Source organism: Artemia franciscana, chromosome 14, assembly GCF_032884065.1.
Source record: "Artemia franciscana chromosome 14, ASM3288406v1, whole genome shotgun sequence".
Taxonomy (NCBI): domain Eukaryota; kingdom Metazoa; phylum Arthropoda; class Branchiopoda; order Anostraca; family Artemiidae; genus Artemia; species Artemia franciscana.
Genome location: NC_088876.1, coordinates 23,974,091 through 23,986,680, shown reverse-complemented (window position 1 = coordinate 23,986,680; position 12,590 = coordinate 23,974,091). Strand labels below are relative to the sequence as shown.

Genomic DNA, 12,590 nt, shown 5'->3' with positions numbered 1-12,590 from the left:
CTACAGAGACAGTAAATCAGAAAAAAAATTTAGTGAAGCCTGCAGTAAGCTATCGAGTTCGGTGGGCAGCTGTTCTAGCCAGGGCCTTGAATGTATAGTCGCTGGTGACGTGAACTGTGACTTGACTGATGAGTCTAACGCTCGAGCACAGATCCTCCTATCTTCCTGTGACGGTCTTCGTCTTGCTAACAATGATCTGTGTTTTACTTATATCCATAACTCAGGCTCGACTTCATCTCTCGACTTCATGTTAAGTTCCATCCAATCTCCAGCTTGCGGCAATTCGCACGTAGATCTGAGCGTAAGCGCGTCTGATCACTTTCCAATTATAAACACTTTTCGAGTAATTCCTGCCTCTCCTAACCCCCCAACTAATGAAAAGAAGTGGAAAATCAAAACTAATTGGAGTAAAATTGACCTGGCTACTTATCATTACGTATTGGATGAGATTCTCACAAAGATTAAAGTGCCGTTCCAATTACTACAGCAGAGTGTATGTATTCAAGATGAAGAGAAACAGCTGCTACTAAACATCTACTGTAGTGAAATATCTCACGCACTGTTATCTGCCGAGGCCGCTGCGGTCCCCATTCGTAAAGTCCGAGTGGGAACGGAAATTCCAAAGTGGTCCGAAAACCCTGCTCTAAGTGAAGCATGTGGTCGTGCAAAATTTTGGCTTAGGCTCTGGAACGAGTGTGGTCGTCCGAAATCAGGTGTTGTAAATGAAGTTCGGCTGTTCAGCAAACGCAGATTTGCCAAGATTTTGTCTAAGCATAAATGTGAAGTGATCGATCAACATAGTCAATTGATAAGTAATGACCCAAATGCTGTGTGGAGATTTCTTAAACGTAATGGTGATCAGAATAGTGTTGAGCCTGTGATCTCTGAGCAAGATTGGGTGTCCCACTTTACTTCTGAGTTCTCTCCACCCGAACAAGATCTTGAAGATAAATATGAAGTCGAACTTGATAAGTTCATGGAATTGCCTAGTTCTGGTGTTGGCTACATAGTAACTGTTCCTAATCTGATTCGTGCAATTTCAAAATTAAAAAAGAAACAATCGAAAGGTGTCGACAAGTTGTGTGGGTTGCATCTTGTACATGGTACTGCTGGTCTCCTGAGTCATTTAGAGCTTCTATTCCAAATTATCTTTAATTCTGGTCTCGTTCCCGACGTTTTTGGTACTGGAGTAATTACACCTATTTTGAAAAAAGGGAAAAATCCGTCTGAATGCGTATCTTACCGCCCTATAACTGTTTCGCCGGTTTTATGTAAGCTTATGGAATTGCTAGTTATAGATCATATTGCTTTTCAATGTTCTACCCCCGATAATCAGTTCGGATTTAAAAAAGGTGTTGGTCGCGAGCACGTCCATTATATTCTTGCTAATATATTAATAGAAGCTGATGAACTGAATGAATCCCTTATTCTAGCGAGTCACGATGTTAGACGTGCTTTTGATTCTGGGATACATCCCCAGTTATTAGTGTCTGCTCATAAACGTGGTGTGGACCGATCGGTTATTTTGCCTTTTCGGGATATGTATAAGAAGCTTCGAGTCCAAGTTAAAGTCCCGTCTCCTAACGGGCCGATTGTATTACCAAATGCTATTCCGGTTAGAAAGGGCATTAGGCAGGGTGCAATTTCGTCACCCCGGTTGTATAATAATAGTGTTCTCGAGGCCCAAAAGTTAGTGCAAATGAGCTGCATTTTCCGAGGTTTGGATGTAACATTACTTAATTACGCAGATGATATTTTTAATTTAAGTAGATGTTTGTCTCGTATTGAAGAAAATTTTCAGATTCTAGATGATGCTTATAGAGAGATAGGCCTATCTTTTAATGCAAGTAAAAGCGAGATTGTTGCTTTCAATAGGAGAAATGCAGATTGTATAGATCTTGCTGTCAAATTTGGTGCTCAAGAGGTTCCACTGTCTGACTCCATAATGTACTTAGGAATGCCTATAGGTCATAACATGGCATCTACACGTGCTCGCCAAATAAGTAATTTCGCAGAAAAGGCACGTAAGGCTTACGGGGCGCTATCTTCAACTAAAGCGAAATATAATCGACAAATTCGAGCTAGGCTATATAATGCACTGGTGATCCCACACTTTCTGGCTTTATCACCGTTTTGGCATATATTTAGTGTTAGTGATAAAAGAAACCTTCGATCACTTTTTTACAAATATGCAAAGTTTCTTTTAAATACCCCACCGTGGGTTAAAAATTCCAAGATGTCTGCAAGGTTCGGTATCACAGATCCGATTGCTGCTGTGACGAAACGTCGTTCTGAATTTTTGGGGTCGCTTGGGCCTAGTAGTCTGGCAATTGCAATTCGTCCTTAGTGAGTTTTTGTAATAATGTTTTTATTTATTGGCGGTGTATCGTAACGTTTGTTTTTGTTTGTGCAGTTAAGTGTTTGTTTTTTTTTTTTTTTTTTTTTTTTGTTTTTTTTTTTCTTTTCTTCTTTGTACTCCATTCGTGCCATTTGTGGTTTTGTATCGAGTGGGTGAATAAAATTATCTATCTATCTATCTATCTATAAAAATTGAAGGATTAAAATCTGTTGATTCCCAAAGACAGCTACACCAGCAAAGGGAGCTATACCTTCTTCAGCTGTTTTGTAATGCTGATTTTTTCGCTGATTTTTCACCCATGTCTCTTTTTTTCTTTTTATTTGAGGTTCGTTGCTACCAAAACTGTGTACTTGCCTGTGGAGGTTGTTTTTTTTAATTTTTATTAAGAATTTTATTTCTATTTAATCTTTATTTTCTAAGATTTTTATACACCCTTAACCATAGGTGCCGCTGTAGTGTTTAGTTAGTATTACAGTAGGTTATATCCATTAATTACGATACATAATATCCAGTAATTTCCAAATGTTTAGTTATACTTTATGCCGTGTTTCCATCACCTTACGAAAAATTGCTAATAGCAATTGATAGCTGTATGCTAATAAAAATTGCTAATAACAATTGACAATGAAATGCTCTAACAGTTCAAAATATTACCTGAGTAAATTGTGGATATAATTGGAGCTTGGATTTCATGAATTTGAGAAGTAAACCAACTTTACAAATATCTTCAAAAAACTCGCAACATATTTTAAAAAATTGACTCTCAATAGAAATTGGAAAATACGTTCCCCCTAACCCCTATATTCTCATGAACTGACGCCACTGTGTAAGACATTTCATATTTTATCTTTATGGCTAAGTATAACGTTTGTACTGCACACTTTGTAGCTTTTTAACTTCACTGCTACCTACCTCACAACTTTGTCTTTTGCATGTTGTTCAGAGTCCTGCACCTCCAATGTCACCAAATCCACCAATGAGTGAAGACGGAAATGCAAAGTGAAGCCAGTTTTGTTCTTTGAGCTGCACAGCCATGTGACTATTCACACTGAGAGATAAAAGCTATGATGGTGTAAAAGTGAAGACTTTTCAATTTCAATGGAATAGTGTGTTTTTAATTTAATCATTGTCCTTCCGTGTTGTTTTAGTTTTGTAATTTAGATCACTTATTGGCCCACCCATGGTTGGGTCTTAAATTATACAAAAGCTAGAGGCAAATTTTTTATCGATCACTGGATTTCATTTGGCCTGATGAAAAAGTTTGGGCTAGTATCCAACCTGTTTCTTTTTCACATCAGAAATGAGAAATTTACTTCTCTGGGCGGGAAAATCGCGCCTACATTAAGTTAAATCTTCCTTATTATGCACTAGCAATCGCATACATTAGATAGCCTTTTTTAGATTGGTGTTTAAAATAAAATGTGAATGTTTTTAGGTAGCAAAACTTTACTATAAAAAGTCCAAGGAATTTTGCTTTCAATGTGATACACCAGCCAGAATTCACAGAGCCACGTAGCTTGGTCATTTTCCTTGAGAGAAATTACTGTCTTCTGTAAAAATGTAGGTTAAAGAAAGATCAACTATTAAAGCTTTCGGTGTATGAAACTGCTTCTTCGATTTGTGTCTTAACCGCATTTAAAGGCTAAGCTCGTAGTGGTATCTGACTTTCAAAGTGTGTTCATGTTGCCGAATGTAGGGTTCACTTTGGTCTTGGATTATAGACAAAAATTCGTCCTTCCCACCTACAAAATTGTGTTTAAAATAAGTAATTGCTTCCTTTTTATACACTTGTTAAAATTTATTTTTCGTACCATTTTAGGCAGGTGTGTAAAATAAAACATGAATGTTTTCTTAGATAGTTAAACTTACTGAATAGTTATTTTATTCTTACATAGGTAGTTGTTTTGCTTTCAATCTAATATACTTGACGGAATCCGCAGCACGACGTTGTTTAGTCATTTTACTCGACAAAATTTACAGTTCATATTTAGTTTCAGGGAAGATTAAGTTTTAATACTTCCGATGTGAAATCGTTTCTTCGTTCTGGTTTTGAAACATACTTTAAGATTCTGACAGGAGTCAAAGTTTGATTTGGCACCTGTATATAAAGGCACTTGATAAAAGTGTCTTCCTGCTGATGGCTGCATTTTTACTTGTGTCTCGGTTCAGGGCCCATCGTGTAAAATTTACTTTCAAATAAGTGTTCTTGAGGTGCACCAGTGAAAATATTTATATCTTTTTCAGTCCTTTTCAAATCTTTTTCAAATAGGTATCTAAAGAAGTTTGAATGTTTTTAGATATTTAAATTTACTAGGAGGAGCTTAGGGTATTTTGCTTTATAGCCGGAATTCCCAGAGCAACGTCGCTTTGTCATTTTAAAGTATGAAACACACTTTAAGGCTCTGACAGGAACCAAATTTGGATTTGGCACCTTGGTATCGCAATTTATTTCGCTTATAATCTGCTGAATATCGCTGATAAAAGTATTTTCATTTTGGCTACTTTTTCCTTCGCGTTTGTCTCTCAAAGAGGTTCTCTAGTATTGCGTCAAAAATAAGTAATTGCTTCGTTTTTATTTACTTGTGTTGATTCACTTGTAAAGATATAATATAGTCCCATTCTTTTAAGCCGTGTGTTTTTTTTTCTAAGAGATTCTTTTGCTAGGAAAACTTAAAAGAACTTCACTATTAGGTCTAGGAACTTACATAGCGACGTCGCTTGATCATTTTGGCTTGACAAAATTTACTGTGTTTTGCCAGAATTTGAAACTAATGATCCATAAAAATATCCTTTTTTCAAAGGCTAAGGGAAAACTAAAAATTAAAAAAAAGTAAGTTAAGGAAAGTTGACTCGAAAAAAAAACCAACAACATTTAATCAACTTATTTTGGATTATTTTCGGTTGAACAGGTGCATACAAACGAGCTTTTTTGGGCAAGTGAAACTGGGGGGAGGGAACATGTTATATAAAAAGCAACAGCTTTTTAAGTTTTTTTTACAAATAAGTACAATAAACTGTGTAAAAGCATAAAAAGCTAAAGAGAAAGTTCAAACACGTGAGGGTATTCAAAATTCTTACGTAATCTTTTTAAATCCAAGAGAGTTGGGGGGATTCGAAAATAGAAGTTAGAAAATACACAATTGAGGTAAATTATAGGACCAATGTCGAGATTCAAGCAGAGAATTGGACAGAGGGCCCTACTTTAAGAGTGCGTAGTCACACAATTGACGTTTAAGTATGAGAAACGCATGTAACTATGTACATACATTTTAATTAAACAAAAAATGAGAATGTAATATCAGATGCATAAAATTATATAAGCCTGCACTAGATTAGATCATTTTTCATATTAAAAGTGTTGACTGCACTTTAAAAACGCCTGCTAAAATGAAGATTTGTAGATTCACAAGCGAAATCATAAGCATTGCATACACATTTATTAATCTGTTACGATACATTATGTGATTTTGCGTTATGCTGCTAATAAAGTTAGCGCTAGGTAGTTTGGTCTTTTCAAACTTTAAAAGAATTGGTAGTCTTGGCTACATATTGTTGTGTAATGGAGGGTGGGTACTTTCTGGTACAAGCCTCGATTCGATTTGGTAAGTCCGTCCGTAGTAATAGTCATTATTGAGGTATTGAGTCATTGCCTTTTAGTCTGAAATAGGTGTAGCATAATCCTAGCTTCCTGTTAAGGTTTCGATCAAATAGTATGGAAAACTTATAAGAGCGGAAATTAGCGCCATTGTTATAAATAAATATCATCAATGCTATCAGACATTTCACGATTTATTCATCTATTAAGCTACCCTAAACTATATACTTGTCTTTTCAGATAGTTGAAAGTTTAGGGGGAGGGAGAGTAAAAATAAAGATTTCTGCCACCAGCGGACTCTAGGACTGCTTTTTTGGGGAGGAATAAAAACGAGAATTCGGGAAGAGAGGGGTGATCAAATCTAATTTTATTTGATATTCTGACTACGAACTACCCAGAAATTTCAGAAATTTGGGGAGGGGGGACTCGTGGCTGCGCCACCAAGAGGACGTGCCAGCCTAACGTCAAATAGACTACTTAATATGTCAAGACTTTTTTAAGATAACTTAGGCCTAATTTCTGCGGACTTAATTGCGACGTAAGATAAATCTTAGAACAGAATATAAATCAACTGATACCATTTAGGAAGATATTTTAGCTTTAATTTTGCAAAACAACAAATAAATTATATCGATTCTCCAATATTTTTGGATTCCCTGCTTTTTTCATATAGCCTCCTGATGCTACGGAACTGCGCTAGTAGCTTTAATTCTTAACTTTCAAATGACCAAATGATTTAGATTTTTGGTCAAATGACCAAAAATCTGACTCTTGTAAGTTTTCCACTCTCTTCGCCATCTAATATAAGTTGTTTACATTTTAAATTATGGTCTAACTAAAGTTTGATCTTTGGTATCGAGGCCAATGCTCCTTTGGATTTATTTATTAAAAATAAATCCAAATAAATAAATATATCCTTTGGATATATTTATTAATGCTCATTAACCTTGCGTTTCCAGCTTGCTAATTCAGAATCTGGTCTCTTCGAAAACCAATAAATAAAATAGATGGCATATTACCATCTACCTCCACTTACAGTAGGGAAACATCAGTAATTTCCTTTGGAAACGTATTTGAATTTATATTACTTTAATTTTATGGCCCGCAAAACCGGGGGATGGATTTTAATAAGCATTAGAGACTTTTATTCTATTTTCTTCTCTATAAATATAAATAAGAATATGTGTATTATTAAAGAAAACTTGTCTTCCTAGTTATTTTGAAATACTGTAGCGAACAACATTAAAGAAAAACCGTTGCGCAGAAAAACCGTTACGCTAGCAGAACAGAAGTCTTCCAAGAATAACAGTCTTAGCAAGTAACTGGTGCCTTGAACATATGGGGGCGCTATCATATCACTTATATTATTTGATTGATTACAATGAGACCAAAATTAGTAATCAAAATACCTGTTTTTAGATACCTTTACGTATCATGGGACCGCCTAGATACAATCGGACCCGGGCAAGATACCGAAGAAACTACTTCAGTTTTACTAAACAATTATAACTTTGAACCATGTTCTAAATATTTAATCTGCAGTATTGCAGTAAGAGCTTCCTTGTTATTAATTTTGTTTTGTTTCTCTTATAGCGAATTTGTTTGTGAACTGTGCACTTTTTGAAACTCGTAAAAATAAATACAAAATTCAAATTATTAATTTTGTTGAGTCTTAGAAATTTGATAACTTCCTACGTCCCTTGTTAGGAAAATAGCTTTACTTGTCTGTTATGGCGAAATATGATTAAAATCATAAACGCAAGGAGAAACGGGACCTCCAGCGTCAGCTTTCCAATGTTTTGACATGAAGCAATAGTGCGCCTCAATCTCTGTAAGGAGAAAAATCGTATTTGTCTGTTCAGATGAAGATGAGCGAAGAAAATATAAATACACTGAGCAGTAGACTTCGATCTTAGCTTTCTTAAAATTCATGATTTTTTCATATATATTTTAAAATATACTTAGGATTTTGCCTGTTTTTCACTGATCAAGAATTCTTTCAATTGGCCTAGGCGTTTTTTAGTTAACCGTACGTTTTATTTTTACCACTTTTAAAAAGCTTCTTTTTCTAATTAATCACCTTTTGTGTTTCAAGAGTCGTTCTTAAAAAAATTTCGAAAAACAGTCCAATTTTAGCGCAAAGAGTAAGGCATTGAAGAGGAGGGCAACCTCTTCATATACGGAATAATTTCTGCTGTTTTTTAGTTTTTTCAAAAAACACAAGTGGTCTTTGTAAGCAGCCAGGTTTTCGTTCAAAATCAGTTTGAGACTTAATTTAAGGAGGATGAAGGCTTTTAGCTTCCATATAAATTAAATTTTCACATTAGGCTGCTGGGTCGGGCTGCGTTTGAAGCTCAGAAAGCTCATTCATAGGTTGAGATTTCTGCAAGACTCATAGGGTCAAAATACTCCCTTAAGTTCCTGTAATACACTTAATTTAAGAGTTTAGAATTTCTTATGAAGCGTGACTATCCTTCTCCCATTATTCGGGACTCTTTTAGAGTTTAACATGGATTACATAGGGATGTTAATCGGAGGAAATTTCTTCCCAACAAGAAAACTTACAATCACCCCTCAAAATTGAAGAGAACGGTAAAAGGGGTAGCGATTTTGATGGGCGTTATGTCAGCAAGCTCATCAATGCAGTAAACTGTGTTATATACACCTCAGGCTCAAAAATTGCAAAAACTATTGTGTGAATATCCCTTCTTGACGTTTCATCACCCTCCCCCAATCTTCTTTGGGGTATATTTTGTTTAGCTACGACTTTACCAAACCAGCCAATGTTCACGAATTATTTTTGGATTTTCAAAAACTAAAATTTTACAAGTTTCGTCATAAAAAAATAAAAAAATCATTGCTGGCATGGAAATTGAACCCAACATTTCTTTGCGACAAGCCAGAGCTTCCCTTTAGTACTGGTGGTCAATTTGTATGTTTTTGGGTTTGTTTTTCTTTACAGATAAAAATGTCCTGTGTTTATTTCTTATTCCAATTTATTAATCGACATATAGCGTTCTAAAATGGAATGGGGGTCGCCATAGCACATAATTTATTTTAGAACTTGATACGACTTCATTTTTTGACTTAATAGAAAATTAAGCATCAAAAAGGATCTGCTGCTAAAATGTTCAAGAAAAGGTACATTGTAGTATAAAACCAGAAAACAAAATCATATTTAGTGGTCACAAAAAAAATATTGTCTGCAGCTCTTGGCTTCAATGCCTCAGATTTACAAATATTCCCTGTCACAATAGACGGCAAGTTTGCCAAGTTTCTGATAAAAAAAAAGTTTGGAAAGATCTGAAGACGTTCGTCCTCTCAACGGTCTTGGGGGCACCAGAAGCTTAACATATTGCCACGACCTCTCATGATGAGTGTGTCGTGCTGTCCAATCATACTCAACTTAAAATTAATCATTAAATTTTAATAAGTTTAATCATTACAAAATTCTCCAAAAAATCTTTTACACTGAGGTTTTCCGGTTCACTCCCTCCGACCAAGCTGATGTGCGGACAAGGTAGCTTTCAAAAATTTAAAATATGTATTTTACTTTTATTTTTAGAACAAGTCAACGGCATCAACTCCCTTGACTCCTTTAGCCGAGCAAGTTCTGTTCCCCCAAAATGCAGAAGCAGACTTGGAGACCAATCAAAACATTCATAACAATGTTCAAGATGATTTGACACAATCTTCGATTGTGGAAGACAAACGAGAGGAAGGCAATCCAGCTTTTGAAGATACTCCAGAAAAAAAGAAGACTCAGACTAAGGATTGGAACAGCGAAAGTGATGGTATTTTATCTTCTTCACAAGAACAACGAGAAGAAAAGATCAAAAAGCAGGAAACTTGCAAGGAAAATACTGACTTTTCAGTAAATAGGGATGGTGAAGGAACTGAGAAGGGTGTAAATAAATCTGTTGTGATTGCATCACAAGACCTGAAGGACCCCAGAATTGAGGAAGAATATATGACCCAGGAACACGAAGAGAAATATGAAGAAGACTTTGATGAGGATATAGTCTCAGAAGAGGACGTCAAAGAAAGACAGGAAGAATATACGAAAAGCACCTCTCACGAAAATGGAAAAGAAACCTCTGAAGGGATAATTGAAAAAACTTCAAAAGAAGCAGCCAACGCAAAAACTGAAGGAACTATTGAAGGTCCAGTCAAAGACGATGCAAATTTTCAAGAAGAAATTTCAAATGCTGATTCAAGTGAAGACAATATAAAAGGATTAAAAGAAATAGATAAAGACGGTTTTATTGACGAAGAACAACCCCCTGAAAACCTTATTGAAACCGAAGACGAAAAACGTGAAGAGGTACTGACAGGAGCTAATCAAGAAAATGGAAACATAACAGATTATACTGAAGCTGATGAAGAAAAAGAAAAAGTAAATATTTGCACAGATGATGTTAGAAACAATGCATTTCTGGAGAATAAAGAAAGTACTATAGAAAATGTTGAAGAAAACGCTGATGGTCTAATTGAGATGCTCTCAGAGACTGGAATAATTTTGGAAAAAGAAAACATAGTTAAAGAACTGGTACCTATGAAAGAACAAGAATATGAGAAAATAGATATACAAACACACACCGATATGGAAGAAGTCGATTGTCATGTAAACACTATTTCAAAGATAGAAGAAACACAAGATGGGAGAAATTTATCAAATTTAGGAGAAGCAAACAGTGTTGAAGAAACTGGACAAGAGAGCTTCATTTATGAAAGTGGTGAAATAGCAGAAGAGCTAGAAGCAGGAACGTTACAAGAAGAAGAAATTAAGATGAATGATAATGAACAAGTCATTCAGAATGAAATTGAAAATACATCTGATCAATCTGGATATATCAACACTGATAAAACTGAAAGCCAGACTGATGAAAAAACAAATGCCGAGGGAAGTACAGCATCGTAGTTACACCTATTTTTAGATTCTTAAAGTCCTTAGAAATTTTAAAGAGATTTCAAATGTGGAATCACATATACTCTCTAATCTTCAAAGGTCAATTGTTAAACTAAATTCGTTTACTCACTTAAATGTCGGAATTTTACTTTTGGTTTAAGTAATGTTTGTTGTAAGCTTGAAACTAATTTAGTTCATTCCTATTTGTTTAAATAAAACTCATTTTAATGAAAACTTGGACTTTGTTATGACTGTCCATTATAGACAGTCTCTCGTCCTGCTCATCACTCATTCGTTGTATTAGATCTTTTTAAAATAATTAAATAAAAAAAAACATTTTCCGTAAAATAATTTTCAAAACATATATACTGATTCGTTTTCCGAAATATTTTAATATTTATTCCTAAAGGTCTCAGCAGCATTGTATTTATTAACATTATAAAAGAGAAAACGCTTCAAATATAATTAAGTTTCAATAAACCGCAAATGACGCTCTGACCTTTAGAAGGCATAGGCAGTTCATGTTTGTTTTAAGTTTGACTAGATTATTTAATGTAATTTTTTTTTGTTTTGGCTTTCATTTTGTTATTGATTGTGATATAATTTCGTTTTACGCTTGAATTACTCCTTGACTGTATTCCTCTTCCTTCACAAGTCTAATGTAGCTCTCTAGTTATCTTTGAAATACTACTTTTGTTGAGAGTTTTTAAACTATTTTCCGTTCATTCTTAATTGACATATGTTTTAATTGATTAATTAAAGGAATGTCTGTAAAGCTATTTTCGATTTTTATTCATAAGAACTAAGATTTTGATTGCTATTTATATATATTTGAAAAAAAAAATTGCAACATATATAATAGCAATTGTTCAATAGAACTTTGGATGGATGGATATTACAAATATTATTCAAATAAATGGATTGAAAATCTGCATTATCTTTGGTCGTCTATAGGTTTGAGGCCATTCTGACCACCATTTTGTTACAGCCTTGAGTATATGCATCTATCAATCAACTATCCCAATTATCTCGCCCTGAAAGTTTCAACTTAAATCCCTTAGCTTTTCTTGAGATATTGCAGGTACACCCTTTTGACAACCCGGATGTACATAGTTTCTATCGATTTAGTTCAATACCCCCTTTACATTTCGTTAAAATAGCCAACTTAACAAACGTACCTGCGTGTTATATATCGAAGATGCGCACTTCTGACAACCTTGAATACACACAATATCTGTTGACCACACAATATCTGTTGACTTAGTTCAACAAAACAACAACATGCCACGGAAGTTAAAATGTAACACCCTTAGCTTTTCCTGGAATATTGCACAGATGCTCCTCAACTTTCCCTGTAAGTTCTAACAGGAAAGTCTATTCAGTTCCACAGATATTGCATCTATGCTATTTAGAAAACCTAGATGCGCTTGAACCCTTTTAATTTTGTTCATTAGTTGGAATTCTAGCAGCAGTCTAAGTAGCAGTAGCTATTGCAGTCAGAGTTGCAACTGCAGTAGTAATGATAGTAGTATAAGTTATGGTAGATATCACAAGTAGTTGGAGTTGAAGTAGTCACATTCACGAGCAGTTGCCGTCATAATCAGTCGCAGTCGTAAGAAGTTGCAGTCCTAGTTTGAAGTTGCTGCAGCTGCAGTTGCAAGTCGCTGCTGTCACAAGTAGTTGCAGTTACAGTTTGTCAATGTCACAGTTTTAAGTAGTTGCAGTCG

The 12,590-nt window shown here is 35.0% G+C and overlaps 1 protein-coding gene across 4 annotated transcripts in view; it reads left to right on the top strand.

The window, feature by feature from the left end:
- The window catches only part of LOC136035483 (cilia- and flagella-associated protein 251-like), an 80,613-nt gene extending 68,818 nt beyond the window's left edge, over positions 1-11,795 (top strand). For all 4 annotated transcript variants that reach the window (XM_065717299.1, XM_065717300.1, XM_065717301.1 and 1 more), the window contains exon 6: positions 9,520-11,795. In XM_065717299.1, coding sequence (XP_065573371.1) covers positions 9,520-10,875 — 1,356 coding nt within the window. In that variant the 3' untranslated portion in view covers positions 10,876-11,795. The remainder of the gene's footprint in view (positions 1-9,519) is intronic.
- Positions 11,796-12,590: the final 795 nt, after the last annotated feature.